Source organism: Canariomyces notabilis (genome assembly GCF_033297395.1).
Source record: "Canariomyces notabilis strain CBS 508.74 unplaced genomic scaffold N656scaffold_20, whole genome shotgun sequence".
Taxonomy (NCBI): domain Eukaryota; kingdom Fungi; phylum Ascomycota; class Sordariomycetes; order Sordariales; family Chaetomiaceae; genus Canariomyces; species Canariomyces notabilis.
In genome coordinates, this window is record NW_027041842.1 from 258,213 (window position 1) to 280,545 (window position 22,333).

At 54.0% G+C, this 22,333-nt stretch overlaps 4 protein-coding genes across 4 annotated transcripts; all 4 read right to left on the minus strand.

Annotated features, from left to right (window-relative positions):
* Positions 1–981: 981 nt before the first annotated feature.
* Positions 982–8,635, minus strand: N656DRAFT_800184 (uncharacterized protein; the record flags this gene model as incomplete). Its single annotated transcript, XM_064817979.1, has 8 exons — positions 982–3,129; positions 3,202–3,513; positions 3,582–3,874; positions 3,943–4,316; positions 4,378–5,016; positions 5,066–7,608; positions 7,667–8,453; positions 8,514–8,635. The coding sequence occupies 8 exons, from the start codon at positions 8,633–8,635 to the stop codon at positions 982–984; spliced, it is 7,218 nt and encodes a 2,405-aa protein (XP_064667856.1).
* Positions 8,636–10,704: 2,069 nt separating this feature from the next.
* Positions 10,705–13,255, minus strand: N656DRAFT_791208 (glycoside hydrolase family 3 protein; the record flags this gene model as incomplete). The annotated part of the gene is made up of 2 exons (XM_064816952.1): positions 10,705–13,025; positions 13,207–13,255. 2 exons carry the CDS (start codon positions 13,253–13,255, stop codon positions 10,705–10,707), a joined length of 2,370 nt encoding a protein of 789 aa, XP_064667857.1.
* Positions 13,256–15,104: 1,849 nt separating this feature from the next.
* N656DRAFT_714297 (multicopper oxidase) lies at positions 15,105–17,474 on the minus strand (the record flags this gene model as incomplete). Its single annotated transcript, XM_064811957.1, has 6 exons — positions 15,105–15,404; positions 15,492–16,229; positions 16,304–16,385; positions 16,455–16,761; positions 16,838–17,011; positions 17,066–17,474. 6 exons carry the CDS (start codon positions 17,472–17,474, stop codon positions 15,105–15,107), a joined length of 2,010 nt encoding a protein of 669 aa, XP_064667858.1.
* Positions 17,475–18,558: 1,084 nt separating this feature from the next.
* On the minus strand, positions 18,559–20,501 carry N656DRAFT_757766 (phosphoesterase-domain-containing protein; the record flags this gene model as incomplete). Its single annotated transcript, XM_064813156.1, has 3 exons — positions 19,880–20,501; positions 19,732–19,801; positions 18,559–19,658 (listed from the first exon to the last, which is right to left on the minus strand). The coding sequence occupies exons 1-3, from the start codon at positions 20,108–20,110 to the stop codon at positions 18,559–18,561; spliced, it is 1,401 nt and encodes a 466-aa protein (XP_064667859.1). The 5' UTR covers positions 20,111–20,501.
* Between the last annotated feature and the right edge of the window lie 1,832 nt (positions 20,502–22,333).

Here is a 22,333-nt window from a genome sequence, read left to right on the forward strand (position 1 = left end):
GCTCTCATCAACCATGAGATCTCAGATGCACCTTATTATTGGATATGTCTCTCTTACCTAGGCTCGTGTCCCGCATGTGACTTGTTAATTCCTGAATACCTCGGCAGCCGACTCGGACACAGAGAGCCGCCCCTTATTTATTAAGGATACCTATCAGCTTGGTTCATTAACTGAAGGTTTTCTCACCTCGGTAAGTATAGTCATTAAAACTAGTACAGTACGACACCAACACGGAACGGACACAAAGTCAATTACAGATCCCAGTTCCCCAGGATCTCCTCACGAGATCTGGGTCCCTGGGACGCCAAGCGGTCTTGGCCGGGCATGGATGTGCCGATGTGGAGTTGAGGGTCCGCCGTACCGTTATGGTGTTTCGACTTGAACCGTTCGGACGGATAAGACGGCAACCCAACTGGCCCTTCGCGCTAGGTATTGGTTTTCCGGGATACATACATAATGGGGGTCGAAGGGCTCTCGAGTACTACTCAGGGTCTCAGACTGACTTACTACATGTAGTAGTTGCCGCGCAGGACTCGGAACACGGTGCCGTGTATCATGATGCTGCGTACCATCGACATGACTGACCGTACCCGGGGACAGTATAGAAGAACCAACAACTGACATCGGGGGCTTTGGTACCTTAGGTAAACTACTTGGCTTGACTGTGTAGGGCTTGGGTCGCTTGATTCCGGGGGCTGACAAGAACTTCAAGTTCCTCGTGGATGAGTGATCATAAGTCGGCTGGACGACGAGTCAAGAGTCCAAGACCTCGAAGGTGGACGCACCAGCACTGGTGATACGGTAGTACTCCCTGGGTATTTAGCCCTCCGCTTGACACACAGGCTCGCAAGCTCTAAGCCAGAGGGGCTATTTAGTCAGTTCGATAGTAGTTGTAGAAAAAGAACGGTTAGATCTCGGATGTCTTTGTGAAGCGATGATAATCAAAGCCCTTATGCCGAATAGAGGTATGAGCCGGAGCGTTTAATGAAGACGGAAATCCCTCTCGACCACTTCTAGTGACAGACCCTCTCCGTGCATCAGACCGTGGATATAGCACTCCCCAACGAGACGGAAGCTACCCGTCCTATCCCCGCTGTTGCATATGACGAAAGGGACTCTCCCGCCCTTTAGGATGGCAATGGTGTCCCCTACTTTAGTGAGGCCAGGCGCAACGCCAACGTAGCCCCTCTCCGTGACAACAAACCTCCACCCAGGAACCACATCACGCAGCACCGATGCGTAGCTCGCGCTCTGTTGCTGGAGCGTGACAGCGCACAGGGATTTGAGGTCGGCAGCATATTGAGCGAGGGAGGGATTGGACCGAGTTTCGCTGTCGAGTTGAGATTGATTGTTTGTGTCGAGATACCCTCTTAGCGCCTTGTATGACGGCTTCAGGTCGAGACCGCCTGGAGTGATAAAATTTGGATACTCCGTGCCGGCAATCGGCACTTTCCACTTCAGGTCTTCACGCGGTTCGGGCACAGCGGCCAAGGTAGCCGCATCGATCATGGCGTCGACTTCCTCCAGATACTGTTTCCACTCCCTTTCCGTGTTAGACGACACGGAAACTTGCTGAATAACATCGACCTCAAATCCTCCAACGATAAGCTCGTCCGCGTCAGGGGAGAGTTCGACCTGCGGTTCCGTCGGACCGCTGGCGAGGAACGGAACAGCGCGCTCGTCAGACTCGTGGAGGCAAAGTGGTCGCTTAATGGTCCAGTCAGGGGTCCAGGACGGGAAGCGATGTGAATGCGAATTCAGACCGGCGCGGTAGAGCAATTGCATCACTCTTCCCTGGCGCACAAAGACGCGCGCAAATCTGATGACTATCGCCTCAAACGGGCTGTCGTAGTCCGGTGCAAACTCGGGTTCGTTGGCATCTGAAGCTAGGCCGAGCAACGCGAAGAAGCGATCACGGCATAGCGTCGACTCAAGGTGGCGGAAGTGTTCCAGGAGTGAAATAAGAGCCCAGCGGTGATGCTCAAGTTCCCACTCCCGCTGTGTTGCCAGCATCAGGAATGGCTCCAAACTCGCCCCAAGGCGCTGGAACCTGCTACTGATATGGGCTGAGGCCTGAGTCTCGCTGTGAACAATCTGAACGGCTTGGTGTAAATCGCCGAAGTCAATCAGCCATTTGCCGCATACGACTCGCACTTCCGATGCTGTTACCGTCTCCTGAACGATCCACGCTCGCCTAAACCAGGAGCAGGAAAACAGCGTCTCGACCGAGTCCCAGACCGGGTCGTCCGCACAGGGGATGCGCTCGTCGTTCCAAGATGCGGGAATTCTCGCCAATTCCTTCGGCCACCCGCCCTCATTCTCTGTGGAGGCATTGTTAGACGCCGGAGCCTCCTCCACTGTACAATCTGAAACGGACTTCATGCGGGAGTGTTCTTCCACATTGGCTTTGGCCAGAACCTGCATCAGCATTTCTGTAGCGGCGTCACCATGCCCCTCAAAGGGCCCCCAGAATGCATAAACAAACTCCGCAGACTGGAATATTCTTGGAAGGAGACGGATTTGTTCCGCCTTTTCCGCGTTATTGCTTTGGTTGATGCAGACGGCGTCCACCCAGAGTACAAGCAGCTGCGTCCTTTGCCGGAGGCACCGCAGCGCTCTGCCTAGTGAAGGTGAAATAGCAACAATGCCATCCGGGGTAATCAGCTTGTCCGTTGGTCCATCCGTGCCCCATACGTATGAAAGCGCCCTGTAGCGGCCAACATGCCGGCTGGAGTTGGTTGAAACATGGACGATGACGCCTCGCAGTTCTTGATCCTCATCTCCCGGAATGAGGTGCAGGAGGCGCATGGACTGGGGTTCCAGCGGCTTGTAAGTGTAAGCCCCCCGACCCCTCCCCTGGCGGCTCTGGCGAGCCAATAAAGAGACGGAGAGCGTATTCCTCTTGGGTCGTTTGCTCGCTCCCGAATCGCGACTGTCTTGCATCGTCCTTTCGAGAAACCAATTTCCAGTAAGAGCTAGCTCATCAGATGCAAAGAGTTGCCAGGGGTCCACGAAAAGCTCAAAGGATAGCGGGTTGTTTGAATGCGCATCGCTGACCCTGACGAGTACCGAGACATCGGTCTTTGGCCAGTTGCCATTGTCACAATCTTGGATCCGAAAGCGCCGCATCTGAGAAGAAAATGCTCAGGAAGAAAAAAAACCAAAATGGGCTCGACTGATTCTTTGTTATACTAAACTTACCCGCTCCAGGGCGTCTGAGGTTATGTAAAAAGATGAAAACCTGCTTACCGGGCCCGCGACTAGGTCGAGGTGATAGACAGGGAGGTGCTTTCGAAGTTGCTGTTCCCAGTCGAGAGTCCCTGAGCGCCCGTACCTAACTAGAAATTTTGTAAACATATCGCGGATCCGCGCGTCACGCAAGGTGAAATCCGCAGAAGCCGGTTTGGAGCCACCAAAGAAGGGTTTGTATCCCGACATGGTGCGCAGGTCGCTTGTCCAGTCCCTCTCGGGATTGTAAGCATCCCCCAGGTGCTTTTCGAAAAGATTGGATAACTGCGGTTCATCAGACCCGTACGACTCGTGACATAGCGTTCTATTTATGATAAGTTCAAAATACATACCATATGCGCTCCTAAGTGTCGGAAGTTGTACACCTCATCCAAATCGATGGTTGTCAGAGAGCGGTGTAGGGGCAAATGAAGCCGCTTGTCGTCAAGTCGCCACAGCATGGGCAGTCGCCGATCTCGGTCAATGTCATGGCAATACATACGGGTCGAGCCAGGAAGAGCATATCTGGTCACATCTGCACCATAGCCCCTAGAGGATCGCCCCAATGTGCGGAAGCTCGACAATGATGCCGGGAGTATGCGGGATAGGTCGCCGGGCCAATTCCCACGGCGGTCTGTAGACTTATCTGTTTCACAGAGTTAACCTTCCAAAATGGTTCTAATGGCGGAAAGAGATAATGTAGTATAAGCGCACCTAGCTCCAGTCCTTGAACGGAGACTCCTTGCTGGGTAAATGACGACTGATTGCTCTGCAAGCTCGCGTTCATGTCACTTAAGGCGGTATAAAGGAGCGGAGAGTGCTTAGGATCTGTGATCTGAAATGTGTCCGCCAGGAGCCGCACAACCTCATAAGATGGTGTCTTTGCCGCGGCACATTCCTCACTAATGACCAAGCTGGGGGGCGGGCCGCTAATGAACGCTGCGTGGCCTTTAACAGGGCTTCCTTCAACCCGCCTGTCGGGCAGGTTTAAGATGATGGTTTTGCTTATCCTGGTCGCGATGTTAACATGCATTTCATCGATTTGGCGCAAAACAGTCGGTCTGTTGGGGCAATCCCTGGGTATTAAACTGCCCACAGTACCAGTTAGTATCAGTAGTAGGCCTCAAGTGTTCATAGAGTAACGCTTACGCTTTGATAAACAAGGACCTCTCGTGAAATAGAGCTGTGAGGGGCCGGTAAAGAGCGACTCGTCCCACCAACTGCGACTGGCTCCTTGCATATTTCGATAAGAGTTTGTCCTCAAGCCTTAGTGTCGTAATGAGGTCCCGAATCGCAACCACATCTTCCACCGTCAGAGCTAGGAGAGGAAGAGTCCCAAGTATGCTGTCGCAGAGGTCGGATTGGTCTGCAATGTACCAGGTAGTATAGCTCGGTTGTGAGAGGTGATCGAAACCGTCGTATGTGGTTTCACCGAAACGGCGGAGCTTGATCGGGAACACCTGCTTGTCGTGAAGTGGTCTCAACAGCTGAGCAGCCTTGATGGAGCTCACATCTTTCAAGGCAGCGCTGAGATCTCGGAGAAGCCGAGATATTGCCTCTAACTTGGTCCAACACTTGATGGAGGAAGCTGCAGCCACTTTGGCCGCGACTGGGTCGCCTCCGGGCGAGGCTAGACAACGGAACAGATATGCGCTAGCGGGATATTGGGTCCAGATAGTGATGCCTTCGGCAATGCATTCGCTCATGTTCATCCACCGAAACCCGGTTGGCCGCCCCGACTGCGCCGTTACCTTACTAAGCACGATATCCTTCTCGTAGAACGCTTCTCTACCCTAAATGTCAGAACACGGATTGTCAGGATGCTCCAAATACGTACTTGATGGGCTGCTCGTTCCCTCGATACCGAGATTGGATCTTCTCGTAGATGTAAGCGAGTTTGTCTATATCGGGCGTAGCGTTCCCGGCAATGGCAGTCAGACAACGGAGGTAATACTCAGCATCCAGGCTAACGATCACACCGAAGTGGCTCAAGAGCCTCCAGTCCGGATGCGAGGCGTCCTCAACGGGGACGGCGGGAATTGGGAACTCATCCTCGAGCTCATTGTCAATCTTGGGCAAGACGGTATACTGGAGCTCGACCGGGCCTCTGGCGCTCTGCACTACGGACTGTCGGAGATTGATCCGTAGCTCGGCGCAAGACTTGAGAAAGTCCGGGCTCTGCCACTTCATATGAACTCCGTCTATCCACTGGGAATAGTACGGCCAGTTGTCCCGAAGAAGATGCAGTACGTCAGACGTCCTGCACTCGAGGAGCATGAAGCGGAATTCGTCCGAAAGTTCAAATAATTTGGTACCCTCGACAGACTCAGACTGAGATTCTGTAGGCTCCTGAAGGGTCACTGGATCCGTATCCTGCTTGGCCCAGCCACCTATTGTCTCGGTTGTTTTCCAGTCGCTGTCGGCCACGCCCGTGAAGATACTGTTCTTGTCTTTCACCAGGGCACCCTCATCGGTTGTGGGCTTCTGTTTGAGCCGCTGGTTCTCTCCAGATAATGCGGCCAGCAGGGTATCGAAGTTCGTGGAGCGTCCTAAGACGGCTCGTTTGGCGCTCGTGCTATGCGATTTGCACGTTAGACTTCTAGCACAGGGCTGGCCATTTAGCAGAAGCACGCCACATTGTCGTTCAAGATCGACAGATTTCTTGGACTTCTCTTTCCCCTCCTCGGCCTCACTATCCCTGAGAAAAGAGTCAAAATCGAAATCGTCGAGCACATGATCAGTCTTCATCGGATTTTCATCGAAGGGAGCAAATCCAAGTGGAACTTCAAGATCGACAGGTTTCTTTGACTTCTCTTTCCCCTCCTCGGCCTCACCTCCCCCGAGAAACGAGTCGAAATCGAAATCGTCGAGGACATGATCAGTCTTCATCGGATCTTCATCGAAGGGAGCAAAATCAGGCAGTGGAGGTGGAACTTTCTTTCTTTTTTTAATTCGCTTTGGGGCACTCAATTGCAGTTGCTGGTTATTTCCGGAATAGAGCGGCGCGATAGCATCGAGTGAAGACCTTGTGGAGTCCGGCAACTGTCTGTCTGATCTTTCTCCTATGGCCTCCGAGTCGTTCGAACCGAGTCTTCCCGTGAGTCTGTTTTTGTTTTGCTGCTCCAGGAGCATTAATTGCATTTGGTACTCTGCAACATTGAGAGTTTTGGCAGGAGCGTTTCTGGCCCCATCATTCGATTGTCCGTTCCCTTGCGCATCCATGATTCCTACCGGCTGCGGTTTGGGATCTACCTGTGGATGGATCAGACGTGGGATCCTTGACAGGCCGAGGTGGCGGACAAGCCAATCAGGCCAATCTTCGTCCGCAGAGGCATGATTGAGGTAGCTGCTGTGAATCACAGCGAACTTGTTCTGCAGACGCGCGAAAATCCTAGCTGCCGAGGAGCCTGGTTCAGCGTGACCGAAGATGTACAGGGCACTCCCTAGACACCGCTTCTCCTGCGTGGTGGCGAACCATAGAGTTGCATTCTTGGGCGGCTGCCACGAGGCTTTCCAGAGAAACCTGGCATGGGAGACAAGTTGACTCGTCGTCAAGTTCTCAGGCTTGAAGCTCGGAGAGGAGTGGACCTGCAGTACCAACTGGCAGATTTCGCTTGCTTCCCAAGCCTTGACACCCAGACTTGCGAACAGATTGCGACGGTTGGGGTCGGATTCCGCCGTCGGCTCTACAATGAGCACCTCGATGCCACTGGGCATCTCCAAGTTACTTCCAGCTTTGGAAAAGAAGATCGTATGGCCTCTAGCCGGAGTCCAGCTACCATCCTGCAGCGGGATAATGGGCATGTCCATGATGAGAGGCATGAGATCAGCGTCTGCCGTCATCCTGACAAGCGCTGCGGCGAGTTGGGAATGCCAGTCAGCTGGCCGGGAGTGAAAAGCGTCCGCGTCCTCTGCTATGAGCGAAGTAAGGTCTCCGAGAAATTCTCGCGGGGACAGCTGGGAAACCCCAATGGCCCATGTTGCTTCAACAGCCCAAGGTGGGTACTTGGACGACAAATAGCGAGCTTCCGTTTGAGTCCCGAGAGTGAAGGGGACGCCGTCTCGGCTCGCAAACTGATCTAACGGTATGCTCTTCAGAGAACAGGGACTCACAAGGTGCCCTGCGCAGGATTCCAGGACAGCTTCTTCTCGAAGACTGGATAATATTGTCTCCACGGCCGGCCGGAAGAAGGTACACGCAGCGGTGGAATCGGAGGGGAGATAGTACGGCCAGATATACCTCGCCTCTCCGCTGTTGAAATATTTGACAGTTTGCAGAAATGCCTCGGCTACTGCCTCGCGAAGCCTGATGTTCCATGGCAGAGACCCTTCAATATCTTCCCGACTCGCAGTAAGAAGGAAGTCGGCTTGAACGAGAAACTAAGCCAGGTTAGGACAAAAACTGGATATGTAAGCATCATCGAACGGATGAACCAACCTTCAATCCGTAATTCCTGATTGGGAGGAAGGCATACACATTCTGAAGCTGTGCCTGGGGCTTCTGGATGCCATTTATCGCCGGGAAACCCAAGAGAATGCTGGTTTCAGACCAGTCCGGCCGCTTTTTCTCCTTGGGAAGGTTCGTGACGCTGTGCGTCCTGATCAGGTACCGCAAGATATCTCTTCCATCCTGCAACTCGACTATGCGGCTATCTGCTTGGATGTCGTTGGATTTCCGGATCGTCTTTTCCCATGCCTGCTGGTCCGGTCGAGCAACGCAGATGTTGATCTCTTCAATGCGTCTCAGAAAAATGAGAAGGTTACAGTCGAATGTCAGAAGGTCCCGAACGAGTTTCTCTTCGTCGTAGTCTTTGGACAGTCGGAGGTACATCGATGTGTATCCCGTCCGAGTCGGCTCGGGAAAATCAGCCCACACAGGAGTGACCATGCCCAGGGGTGATTTGGCCTTGTCGAACTTGAAGCTGAAATCCCGCGAGGATATCCACACCACATCTGCAGCCTTGAAGACAGACTTGAAGCCGATACCTTTCTCTCCGATATGCTCGCCATGGCGGGTCTTGGTGGATTTGGTGCTGTGATTGACGGCACAAATCGCTTCAACATTTGCTGCGGTAAAACCGACCTCGTTGCAATCGATGCGGAGACTCCCAGGTTTGTACGAGAAACTCAGGGTTGGCCGCTCACACTCGTAGACATTGTCGTCGGCATTTTGGACGAGCTCCAGCAGAAAGTGTGTCGACTCGGCATACAGCTGACTCGACAAGCTGGCACCAGAAAATGTCAGTGGGATGCTTAAGCAGAAAGATCCAATGATGTTGGCTTACATCTCAAGACAGTTGGATATCAGTGACTCAAACCGGGTCCCGATCATGGACTCATCCAAAGTGAGCTCTCTTCGGATCGTCTCGATCAGATGGCGCGCCTCGCGCCTGCCAGGATTTTCCATCCCGGGATATAACAAAAGCGGCCAAACAGTTGACAACGCATCAAACCGGTTTAACGAGCGTTTTCTGAGCGGAGGTGAGTTTGCCGGGGAAGGTCTTCGTTCAGCGGGGTTGCGGACGCTAATAATTTGAATGAACGAGCCCATGAAATCGTGGTGGCTTGGAGGCCTAGATCATGTATGGGGCTATGGGCGACGCCAACAACAGCATCCCACCAAACACCTTAGGTATAAAAGCGCCTTTTGGACAAGTCCGGCCACAGCCACTGCAGCCTCACAGGGGTTATCATCATGTCTGTACCCGACCAGAGTCTTCCAGGTTCTTGGCCAAGGGGCACATGACAGCGGCGAGGCATTTTCTGGTACCTACTGTGAAAACAGTAATTACACAGTACTTGACCTAAGGTACATACCTTCGTACTGACCTCGCTGTGCAGCGGGCTGAAAAAAAACGGGCGAAGAATGGTATTCATTTGCAGCGAGTTGGAGGTTGAAGCAGCGTTGGAGGGAAAAGAGCCAAGCCCCAGTGCCTCAATAAAATGCAGGCTTGCCAAGGTTCCTCCTTCCCACTCAACAGGGCTCGCAGACTCACTGTGACCTGCAAACGCCAAGAGAAAGCGGGTCCCTCTGGTCAGTATTAGGGATGGGAAATTTCAAGGAGGGCCTTGAATTTCATTTCACAGTTGGCCTTGAAATTTAAGTTGAAATTTCACAATTTCAGGCTAACCAAATTGAGAAGGCGGTAAGGCTCCGGGTTAGGGTTATACACAGGCACTCTTGCCCAACAACACTCTTTCCATGCTCCTCGGGCTCTCTTAGTCTCCCAAACCCTTATTAAGAGTGGCTAATCCAAGGCCCTACCCAAATGTCTGAAATCTTGAAATTTCAAGGCCTAGATTGAATTTCAATTTCAAGCAAAAATGGCTGAAATTCGGAAATTTGAAATTTCATTTCCCCTCACTAGTCAGTAGGGACCGTAGAATAGGCACAAAAACGCGTTTTCTGAGGGTTTCTTCGAATGCGTTCAATTCTACGATATTTGAAGCCTTATTTAGTCAGCCGCCCTTAGTCAGCCGCCCACGCAACGCGCCCGGGTACAAGGTACAGTACGGAGTACTTTACCTAGGTAAGGTATGTAGTGTACACGCGTCTTCTGGGTCGGTTCTACTTCCTTTTTGTAGGCAAATTGCACTGAACCGGCACTGAACGTGCAGGCTCTCTCAGCTCCAGCCAGTCGGTGCATCGATTGCGGATACATATCACAACCACAACCTCATGCAAGCATAGAGGTAATATCAATTGGTTCATGGGTACGGAGGTACATACAGAGGGCAATTTCTGCCTCGGATTCACCGATTCAGCGCCTCCAGTATGCCCATCAAGACAAGCCATGGCACACGACTGACTTGGCTCACCTCGAAAAGAGTTGGTATCGGGGGGCAGTGCGCCTTGGATACTGGGTCAGTGAGGGACAACGGTCGGCGCTCAACGCGGCCAAGAGGTCCGGCGCTGCAATTGTGACACTTGCGTCAGGGTTAGGGCTATGTGTGCACACTGCCCCCGTATCCAAGGCACAATATGGGAAAACAAGCTCTTGATGATGATCTAAGGAACTTGAAGAGAGAGCTGGCCAGAGGGCCCTGGAAGGCATGCCTATATAGGCTTGCCTGGCTAGCTGTGATGGTGAGGGTGTTTGCCCTGTCAGAGAGGACAAAGGAGCTCTAAGAAGCTCTAAGGTCCAACGAGCTCTAAGGAGCTCTACCAACACGCACTGGCCCCCGATACCAACTCCTCGGACGAATAGGAGCTTGAAGTTTGAACTGATCAGTTACTCTGAATGGATTGGATTCGAAGGGATTGCAAGCCTTATGCCAAGGCTCCTGGGATTGTTCCAAGGCAACAACGCTGCCCTGCCCTGCCCATTTCCTGGCAACTAATCCTGATCGTCTGGACCGGGCAGAACATAGGGTAAGGAGTCGGTTGAGAATATTATCCACTCATAACCTGTCGGGTCATTGCTCGCAGTCAATACCTTAGCTATCCTTGAATTCCTCAGAACGCTGCCCTTCCATTCACTCCGGCTGCTGCGGCCACCAATCCAGCACCTCATCCCTCCCCTCCAACTCAACAACCATCCTATCCCTACCCCTCGCCGGCTCCATGTCCGAGTCCGTATCTAACAAAAGCTCATACCTCCCCGCATACAGAACCGCATTCCCACTTTTATCATGCCTGACCAGACTCGCGAGCGTCCACTCCAAGTTCTTAGTTGCCGTCTTCCCCGGCGCAATGTCCCGCAGCCGGCCGTACGCAGCCAGGCTCTTGATCGGGTGCGGCTTTGGACCGGCTGAGGAAGAGACAAACGCCAGTGCGACGTAATCTGACGTGTGAGACTTGCCGGTGTTGGTTACGCTGACGGTGATCGGGGGTAATGGGCACGTGTCTTTGTGCTTGTTCTTGCACTGCGCGAGAAGGGATTGGATGGAGAGTCTGAGGGTTGTGGGTTTGGCTTTGTCGTCGGAGTCCTTGCCTTTCCCCTTGCCCTTGCCCTTGCCCTTGCCTTTGCCCTCGGTGTCGGCAAAGGTGGGCTCAAAGGTGGTGTAATGAAGGCCAAAGCCGAATGGTTGCACCGCGTGCGGGTACCATTTGTATGTGCGCCCCGGGTTGTTGGCGCCGTCCGGACGGAGGTTCATGTCGGTCATGGCCACCTGCTTGGTGTAGCTGGCTGGGTACTGGGTCACGGGCAGACGGCCGGCTGGCGACTTGGTGCCGTTGACAATGGACATGACGGCTGGCCCGCCGTCTTGGCCGGGCCAGTTTGCCCAGAGAATTGAGTTGACGTTGCCCAGCTTGAGGAGCTCCGAGTTGTCGAGCTGATCGCCCATTTGGATAATGACGAGCGGCTTGCCCAAGCCCGCCAGCTTCTTGATCAGGGTGACTTGGGCCTCGGGCCAGGCGATCGAGGTGCGATCAACCGTCTCGGCAACGGCCGTCGTGTCGATGCCACCAAAGTAGAGGATGTAGTCGGACTTTTCGGCTGCGGCCAGGGCGTTCTCGCTCCAGTTGTCCTTTGCGGCATTGTCCTGCAGGATAGGACCCTGAGCGTAAGCGATGTTGTAGCCGGCCTCCTTGGCCGCGTCGACGGGGGTGTGCAGGAATGGCGAGGGACCGCTGTAGATACCCTTCAACTTGGGACCGTCGTTGGCCCAGAATCCAACCATGGCCACCTTGGAGCCTGACTCGAGAGGCAGCGGCAGGGTGCCGTCGTTCTTGAGCATCACAATGCCGTCCACTGCAGACTGGAGCGCCAACTGCCTGGCCGGCGCCGTGTCGACGTCAGCCCGACCCAGCGAGTAGTACTCGGCATGCTTGCCGTCAAAATAGCCGCCCCGCACAAGACCCTCAAAAAGACGGACTAACGCCCTGTCGACAGTCGTCTCGTTCAGTGCTCCGCTGCTCCACGCCCCGGGAATGTCTGAGGAGCCCTCATACTCGCAGCTGGAGTCCATGCCATTGTTGAAGCACTCAGCCGTGCCCGCCGCCAGAGTGGGTGAGTACTTGTGGTTAAGAGCCACGTCGGCCACGGCCTCGCAGTCGCTGGTGATGTAGTTGTTGCTCTCGGTCCAGCCCCAGTGCTTGCGGAGGATGGTGTTGAGCAGGTAGTCGCTGGCGCAGGCCGGCACGCCATTGACCCTGTTGTAGGCGCACATGATGGAGCCAACGTTGGAGTCGCGCGCGCACTGCTGGAATGGCTGCATGTAGTACTCGGCTAGCTCCTGCGGCGTGATGCGCGCGTCAAAGTCGTGGCGTGTGACGCCGCCCCATGCCTCCATGTCGTAGCCGGCGTAATGTTTGCACGTGGCAATGATGCGCCGCTGCTTACCGGTGCCCTCGAGACCTCGCAGGAGATGCTTAGTGTAGCCCTTGATGCGTAGGACGTCCTCGCCCGGCGTCTCGGAGCCGCGACCCCATCGCGGGTCTCGGTAGGGGTTCACGTCCGGGGTCCAGTAGTCGATGCCGGAGCGGTTGTTGTTGCCAAAGGCTCTCGCCTCGATGCCGATGATAACAGCAATCTTTTCGATGAGATCGTCATCGAATGCAGCCGCCATAAGAAGCGGCATCGGAAACGAGGTGGCGTAGTCGAAGGGCGCATCAAATCTGATACCCGGGGCGCCGGCCACGCCATGGAGGGCCTCACTCCACCAGTTGTACGCTGGGAAGCCGAGACGGGGAACCCCCGGTGATTTACTGACAAGGTTGGCCAGCTTCTCTTCGATCTGCATGGCCTCGACAAAGGCAGTGGCCCGTTCGCGGGGGGTCGCGTTGCGATCGCATATCTTGTTCAGACTGAGAGGCGGCTTGGTGCAGTCGGGGAGCACTCCCCCGTGCACACCTGCCACCACCAAAGCCGCCGTGATACCGAAAGTCGCCAGGGCCCTCATGGCGAATCAGACTTCGATTCGGATAGTGAGGTGAATATTGACGTACCACTGGCCGGACAGGTGGAAGTACACATGGCATACTATAATGGCAACATCATGAGGGTTTTGTAGCGAATGGACACGCCCACTTACACGATCCCTCCAACCTACTGCCCCGGCGCAGGTCTGCGGAAGGGGACATGGACGCAGCCGGACCGAGGTGAGAGCGACGACCACAGGCGCACGAATCGCAAATCACAAATTCCCCAACCCGGAGAGAAAGCACGCGAGCAGCTGAAGATGTTCGAGTCGATTGGGTCGGTTGTTACTTCACGTTTGTCATCCGTCTGCCGTCGGGTGGTTGTCGGGAAGCCGCAGGGCTGTTGCGACGCTACAAGTAGGTATGACGGAGAGGTCGGGAGCCGGGCCGGGGCCGGAAATGGGGTACGGCAAATATCCGACGTCCACATGCATTTAGCCAGGGCCCAGACCCGGCATCCCCTCTCCAGCTACCAGGTTAGCAGATGATCCGTACGCCTCCTGGAGCAAGATTAGCGAACCAGGGAAACTAGTGGGAACTCTCCGATGAGTCCGATCATAGCTGAGATCTTCACTCAACATGGTTCCACGTTAAGCCATTGCTGTCAGGTCAGAAAGTCTGCAGCTTCAGATAATCTTCCGCATGCACAGATAGGTATTGTACACTTGCAGGTCCGCAAAGATGCGGCCCGAATCGTCTTTGCTCAATCTCCTCATGCGTCGTGCATGCCAGTCGCCTTCATGAAATCGTTTTTGGGAGTGCTGGCTACAGGTATGGTGAGAACACTGAACACTTTGTGTCGTGGAAGGTGGAAAGAGTGGTAGATGTGAGTGGAATACTAGTAGTATATGCCTAAGGTACATACCTATATGGAAGGCGCGGTGAAGATACGGGGCCTCATTGAACCAAGCCTCGCTTGCATCGTCAAGTCTTTCGTGACGGGAGCGGCCGGAGCTAAGAGCAGCAACCGACATGTGTCGAAGTCTCACTGGCGGAAACTGCTGTTACAGTTGTACATACGAGTGGTCACTCGTGCCCGCGGCATTCAATGACCTAAATCTCCCTAAGAGCGTCCTGCCAAAACGTCAAGTCCTGACCCAAATTCATGGTACTATAACCATATATCCCTACCTTACCTAGCCCGCCCCCGTTTAACAGTGACATGATGGGTGCCTAGCTACCTTAGGTTATATAATGACAACATCAAAATTGTTGATCTGGCTTGTGTCATAGTCACCCGGCGTGATCTCTACAGTACTGGCCACCCGTAGCTAAATATCACCGTCGCCAACCTGGAAGCTCTGGCGGTTGGCGTGTTTAAATCGAGACCTTGAAGTTGTTATAGTTCTGGGGCCTCGCGTACCGGGCCGTCGGGAATGCTACATGATGGCTGACTTTGCAGATCGGGTGATGCTCACTACATGAGCCGAGTTCCGGATGCGCTCGAATCAGCGTCAGCAAACAATTAACCGGCCAGCTGCCGTAAAAACTTGCCGATCTGCGAGCCATCATCATGTCAATTTGGGCGGCAAGAAATACGGTACCTATGATTCTATGAGTTTGTACCAGTGACAGTGAGTGACTGCATTTAGCGTCAGATCTCATCGTCAAAGATTAGGTGCCTTGCCTTAGTAACATACCAGAACAGAGGGCCACCCCCTAATATTCCAAGTGCTCAATCATCGCCATCGATACTACCCACTCCCTTCTGAATTTGTGAGGATTGAAGGAACAGAATTTACAGATCGTTTATGATCCACTCATCAGGTATCATATGCAAAATTATGTCACCAGACCTCTCTTTGGGAGTCCCAAGTCCTGTTGTATTTGTTATCCCCCAAAGGACCTCGGACCGTCAACCAGCTAGAACTTTGCGGGAGGGATATACCATGAGCATGACTTATAAGGGATTCCTTGTCTAGTCTCAGTTCCACCTCCGCTTGTATGTACAATACTATCTGGACAACACCGCAGAGAGCCTGAAGCAAACCCCAGCTCCCTCACCGTCTGCTCATGACGGAGGCGGCCGACACAACCCCCTGACATCCTCCGGAATCTGCATCTTTCCAAGCACATCCGCCCTGCTCACAAACTGCATCAGCAACCCCGCCTCCATATGCCACGCAATATGGCAATGCAGAACCCAAAGCCCAGGGTTGTCAGCCACAAAGCGGATCAGGGCCCAGGCGTAGGGCGCGATGGTGAGCGTGTCTCTGCGCAGCGCGTTCCCGACCACGTCCGGGTTCGAGGGCATGATGTTCTGGTAATAGTTGGCCCAGTCGAACGGGCCCGATCCGGTCAGGAGTATCCACTGTTTTGTTTGGGAGTCAAGATATATTGTCAACCAGGTCATGTTCGTGCTCCTCCGATGTATGCGGGGGAGTTAGGGAGGACTCACAAAGTCATGACCATGCAAATGGAAAGGGTGCGCCCCCTCGTCCAAGCTGTATATCAGCACATCCACCACCTCCACGGATGCGTTGCTGACGCCCACGACGAACTGATTCTCCCCGAACCCGGAAACCACCCCAGAGGTCGCAAACCCACTCCCACTCCCACTGCCACCAGAACCCGCGGCCATAGCCAACCCGTCCACAGCCTCGATCAACGTCGTAGTACCCTCCAACGGCTTCCAGGTCGTGCCATTAACCTTTGCATAATCCATCTGATACGCCCCAATCCCAAAGCTAAAATCCACCCTCCAAAACCTCGTCGCCGCGGGCGGAACCATCCTCTCACTCGGCACCAGTTCACTCGGGTCCAGATCATGGCACTTAACACCATACGCATCAGCCCAGTCAACACTCGCATTATCCCCTTCTGCCAGTGGGAAAACGGTGTTGTTGCCGCCGCTGTAGCTAACGACTGCGCGCGTGGTGGGGTCGAGCACGGCGTTGTCGATCGTGAAGCAAAAGGTGACCATGGCGGCGCGCAGCCAGTAGTTGGTGGCGGTGCTCTGATTGGTGGTGAGGATGGCGCTGTAGCGCTGGCCTACGTGGATCGGCAGCCGGTGCACGGGGTGCGGGTTGACCAGGGTCCCGTCGGCTTCGATGACGGATAGGGTGTGGTTGTCGAAGCTAAGCTCGAATTCGGCGAAGGCGCCTGTGTTGATGAAGCGGAAGCGGGTGCGCGTGTTCTGTGGGTGTTAGGGAAGGGTTAGTGAGATCGGGTAGAAGCGGTTTTTGCGAGATATAAAGTAACAGAGCTGACCGGATCTAGCGTGAAGACGGTGTAGGTGCTGTTGTCGTAGCATGTGTAGCCTGAGTCTGGATCATATAAAGAACAGTTAAAGCTGCGGAACTCAACTGTAAACAATGACCCGAATCTCGGGGTTCTTGGATTTGAAAGCAGGGGTACTGACTAGTTCCAGCCGTTAATGAGCCCATTATCCGGAACCGGCTCGCTGTTTTCGTTATCAGGCACGAGATACCTCCCAAGGTTGACCGTGCTGAAGTCGTGATACCAGTCTTGGACCAAGACTATGCGGTCTTGATCGTAGAGCTGGCGCACGGCGGCTTCCTCAGGGGCGTGTATGATCAACGGACCAACGATGCCGTCAAGATACTGGGTGCTGTAGTGAGAGTGGTACCAGTAAGTGCCGAATTGGTTGTCCACTGTGAAGTTATAGATGAATGACTGGCCTGCGGGAATGCCGCACTGAGTAACACCTACAAGTACAATAGTATCAGTGACTTGTTTTAAGCAGATAACTGGCTGAAGATCTCTTCTAAACCTCTAGCTCACCAGTTGTTCCGTCAAACCAGTTTGTGCCGTTCTGATATTGGCCGTGCCAGTGCATGGTCGTAGAGTTCTCGCGGAGCAGGTTGGTGACGTTGACGATGAGTCGATCACCTCGGTTGGCCTCGATGAGAGGGCCTGGGAACTTCCCGTTGATGAACAGCATATCCCGCACAACTCCTAGCACCCAAAAGCGTCAGACCCTGCACCTGATATTCAAGACGGAGTCCTCACCATCTGGCCAACCCTGCCCTTCTGTAATAACCAGGTCATAGTGCCTGGTCCTTGGAGCCTCGTTGATGTCCCAGCTTGGGTCAAGTATGTAGGTTTTGGGGTCCAGCCTCCACTCTTCAAAGTAGCTCTTTGTAGACGCACTGCCGGCGGTGCCAGGTAAAGGGGTTACGACTGGCTGCGCAGATTCCGTAGCAGAGGAAGTTGAGTTGTTCTTCAGACCTAACCCCAGTCCAAGACCAAGTGCTAACGCGATAATAACAGCGACGACAATTGCGCCAATTATCCACCGAGTCCGTGAGTTGCCAGGTCGCTTCGGCGTTGATGCTAGACCATTGCCTGTGGAAGTGAGCTCGTTGACTTTTGACGACTCGGTAAATTGCTTTGAGTTGCTTTCCCCTTCTGCCACCATCGTTATTGGGCGGTAGACGTAAGTCCTTTCAAAGGGATGCAAGATGTTGCTCCATAAGAGGTTCATGAAGAGAGGATGAGTATAGATGGGATGGACTGCTGTCTAGACTTCTAGGCTCGGGAATGCATTCGGGGGCCCCGAGTGGAAACATGAGGAGGAAACGGGCACAGATAGAATGGAACCGTATGAAGGATTGGTAAAGCAGAAGGCTGCACCGGGCCACATCGAATGCGACTGCCGCTGAACTTAGGAACTGGAGGGTTGAATTGGGTCACGGAGGTACTGTACTTCGCATCAAGTGGAGGAACTTCAATTTCCTGCTGAGCTAAACCTGAAAGGGTAGTCCAGCTTATCGAGTCCAGCCCCACGATTGGATCAAGACAGCGGAGAAAAGTCGGTGGCGTGGGCACAAGCTCGCTAAGCTTCCTTGGCCCACCTAAGCTTTCTTGGCTCCGCCCATTAGCGTGCTTGGCCCCCAGTCGACTGAACCCCCCTGATGTTGAACGCCGTGTATCCGCCGCCACATGTCTTGATCCAATTCTGTCATTGGATATCTTTGGAATGGGATAATGTTCCAAAACCGATTCCTGAACCAAGGGCTTCGTTTTCCCCACAAAGATTCTGTACCTTACATCCGCTACCTCCGAGCTTCGATGGAGAATTGGCGATCGGACCAGATTCTCGGATATCATAGCACAACAGCAAGCCTTAAAATGTTGGGACACTGTTCTCCCGGAACCATGTAACCACGTGCTCTCCGTAGCCTTGAATCTCGTCCGGTAGCGGAGCCAGCTACCCGTCTGCCACTGAGCTGCGCGAGGGATGAATGAGCTCAAATTACTCGTCCTTTGAGGGCAAGTTTAGGTGAGTGGTACAATGGGGATTCACCCATCACAAAAATGAACTGTCAGGGCTGCTTGATTGCTGCATCAAGGAATGCCAACTGTAAAGGAGGCACTACTACCCAAACGACTAGTACATTTGCTCTATCCTAAACGGCGCTGTATGTACTGTGCATCCGTCCTTTGTTTACAATACTTCCTCTTTCCCTTCTCACCTGCCCCTCTGCACTTACTCTCACAACTCACAACAAAGCAGCGACCAACCCAGCAAGACCCAACGCCCCCATCATCTCAGGCCGCACCGGCACCGCAGCAGCCATAGAGGTGGCGCTGGGCGCCGAGCTAGTCGTCGAGCTCCCGCCTGATCCCGATCCCGATCCCGAGCCGTTCGCCTCCCCGCTGCCAACAACTGGTGTGCCACCAACCGCAGCACCCGAGACCTCGTCGTACGGGTAGACATTAGTGTAGTTGTACGAGCCCTCCGACTTGCCCCAGGCATCAGCAATAGCAGGAAGCACACCTCGGCCCGTGGTGCACTTGGCGAGCGTGTTCGGGGCGGGCCACCAGCCGGGGGTGAACTTCTTGTCGCTGAGGACGCCCGGGTACGAGGCATTAAAGTACAAGCCGTCGAGCGAGATGTTTGTGTTTCTGAACCCCGTCTTGTTGGCGACGAGCGCCAGCACGTTGGCCTCGCAGTCCCAGCGGCCCAGGGAGGGGAGGTCCCAGTTCTGCGAGACGGTCGAGATGGTCGAGTAGTGGTTGTAATACATCGAGTCCGTCGTGCCGTGTAGCGCGGGGTCGACAGCGCCGCCGAGCAGCACGGTGAACACGCGGTTGGCGGTCGGGTAGTCCTCGTTCTCATCAAAGGATACGATGACAAGCGTGTTGTTCATGAAGTAGTCGTCCTTGAGCAGCGGTTCCAGGAACGATTTGGCCCATGCGCCGGCAAAGGTGATGTTGGTGTCGTGGGCGTCGTTGGTCATGTTCGGGGTGATGAAGCTCCACTGGGGCAGAGTCTGGGCCTTGAGGTCGTCGTAGAAGCTTGTAAAACTCTTGATCTGGCGCGCCCGCGTGTCGTTCAGGGCAACGCTGTCAAAGAGGATCAGAGGGTTGTGCTTGCGCACGTAGTCGTTGGCAAAGTTCTGCTGGTTGCTGAAGTTGAACCCTTGGAAGCCGGGATATGGCATGTGCTCCTGGTACTCGCTCCAGGAGATGCCCTTGGTATCCAACAGGTCGACCACGGTGGAGATATTGGTAGGAAACCTGATGAAGTCGTCGTTATCCATGCCGAGATAGTCACCAGCGACGGCGGCAGCATAGTTGGGCTGGGAGGGATGAGTGACTGTCGTGATTCCCAGTTAGAATTCGTTCTCCATTGGGTTCTGGAGGAAGACCATAACAGCTGCCTGCCATACCTGCAAAATAATTTGTCAGGAGAATGCCTTGGCTGGCAATCCATTGCATCGAAGGATCGGCCGTAGAGATCTATAGCGGCAAAGAAGAGGGTCAGCATACCCCTTGTCATCGTGCATATCCAAGGATAGAGGGACTCGGGCCACTGACATCAAAGTTTGTGTTCTCGAGCCAAATCTGGATGATTCTGTCAAAGGCGACACCTTTTACGTTTGATGTGGGCGAAAGGGGCTTGACCGTCGCCTGAGCGGCCTCAATGGATGAAAGAGAAGGCTTGATGGTGCTGAATGGGGGTCGCGAAGTCGTATAAGTCGGCTCGGGGTCTGCAGCAGAGACTCCGGCCACGGCGAGAGCCGCAGTAAGGATGAAGCTGTTCTTCATGTTTGCAGAAGATGAGATCACAGCCTTATTGTGATAAATGGCGTCCGGATCGCAGCAACGAGAGCTTCAAAGACGCGAGCTTCCAGCGAAGCTAGAAGACGTCGAGGGCCAAGACCTCGTTTTGTAGTACCTTGAGTTTGGCAGGTAGCATCAAGACTCAGCGGACTGCAGCCGACTGCAGACTGCGGCCGGGTCGGGGTCAGGGGTACCGCATGCGGACAGCTGGATCAATGATGGCAGGAGCGAACGATGGGAAGGTTGAGAACCAATCAAGCTCCCCACATTTCCAATTTCATCCAATGTTTCCATCTGCTTGTCCCGCTCGGTGGGCGGAATCGGATTAGGTCACCACTGCCTTAGCTCCCATGGAGTCCCGTCAACGGCAACTTTGCCTCCTTAGGCAGTTGGGGATGAAAGAAGTACTGTACCTTGATGGAGGGCAAAAGGATTAAAATATTACCTTATTCGGCCCGCCGCGGGTGGGACAGGAAATAAAACGGTAATGGCGCATCCGTGTAATCCCCTGCCCAGATCAGCACAGCGGGACGAAGGGAGAAGGGAGAGGCTCCTTGGAAGACCCCTTCATCAGAACCGTCAAAAAGCATCTTGTTCTACGCCGCTACCTCCGTCGCACTTTCAAAGAGGCCAGGCTAATTCCCTCAGATATTTGTGGAATTTCCCCAAAGACTTTCAACAGATTCTCCAGGCGGCGTGAGGACACCGGAGGGATTGATCAGCCACATTGACCTGTGCCAAAATAGGTCGCCGCCGAACGTTTCAGTGAGGGCTTGAGCAGCCCAGGCTGGAGATTTTGAATTTCCGGAGGATGAATCAGTCTTCTTCAGTATCTTGTCTGTAAGTGGGTTCAGTGGCTGGTATAGCAACCCTAACCCGCATATGTCGCATTCCCACCGCTTATTCATTTGTGCGACGTCGAAGCGGGCACGTGAGCACATCCGCTAATGCCATGGAAGTCTCTGTCATTTCGCATTTGCTCTGGACCCCAACTTCATTCTCTTGGCGGATTGAACAAGCGTGCCTACTGTGGTAATTTGCCCACGATGCTGCGGATCGGTTACATCTGCCCATATGCGGACAGAATGCACAGGGCGGCCTGGCCGGGTCGAATCGTCAGTCGCCAGCGGGATGCATCGATCTCTGGGCGCGTCGAGAACTCGCTATGGCACGTCGTCAACTAAGAATTGCTTGCTGCCTGTTTCGCATGTGCTTGGGAAAGCTCCTGGCCCGCGCGGAACGAGGTATGTATTGCCTGCCACGGCTTGGGAGGTGGCGAAAGCATCGATGCTAATATTACAATACTCTAGTTGACCGGATGCAAGAAGGAATTCGTTCAGCTGCTCCAGGGCCACCTATCCGAGAGGGATTTCGTTGCCATTAAACGCGGGTGTCAGCCGCTCTTGGCGGATTCTCCTGGGCTCGATTGCTCGAAATGTCACGTGTTCGTACGATAGGGGCCGGGGTTAGGGCCGGGAAATTCGTGTAAGTGAGCAGATTACATAATCCCCCCAACGACATGCCATCCTTTTCGACGCCATCAACCCCAGACATCAAAGCAAACAACACTGACAGATGGGAATTAAGATCGTGCCTATGAGTGGCACCAAACACTCGGCAATGCCCGAGCGATGCGATCGTTTACTTTCAAGCTGAGATGCCTCGCCAGGGGCTGCTAATACGAGCTCTCTCCAAACATGAGACGGACGACGACACGACGTTCACTGTCCAAGCCGTATTATGGTTAACTCTATGCTCATACATTCCTCTATATTCCCGTCTTAACTCCACGAAATGATTCAGCGAGGTTTGGCGGGATCTATATCGAAACACACCTGTTGGAGGTACGTACCTTTGGCGACCTCCATCCCACCTCTTTTCGACAGGGCAGGGCAGGATATCGTCCGTGAAAGAAGCCAGCGCAGCCCAGCAAAGCCTTTGCGTACCAACTATTAATCAAGGCCACTTACCTAGGAGGAATGATCATTGCCCAGCGATATCCATAACATCGGCGATGTGCATCAACGCGAGGGAATTCGATCGGCAGCCACATCGGTGCCCGGGGGCTATCTCCATCACCGTCACAGCGTCTATAGGCCCTGCCACGACAGTTCTGAGGTGCGGCCGACTCCAGGAGCCATTCCAATTGTTTTGCGACGTCGGCGGAAATTGGGTGTTGGGTCGGAAAGGAGGAAGAGAAGAGATGTG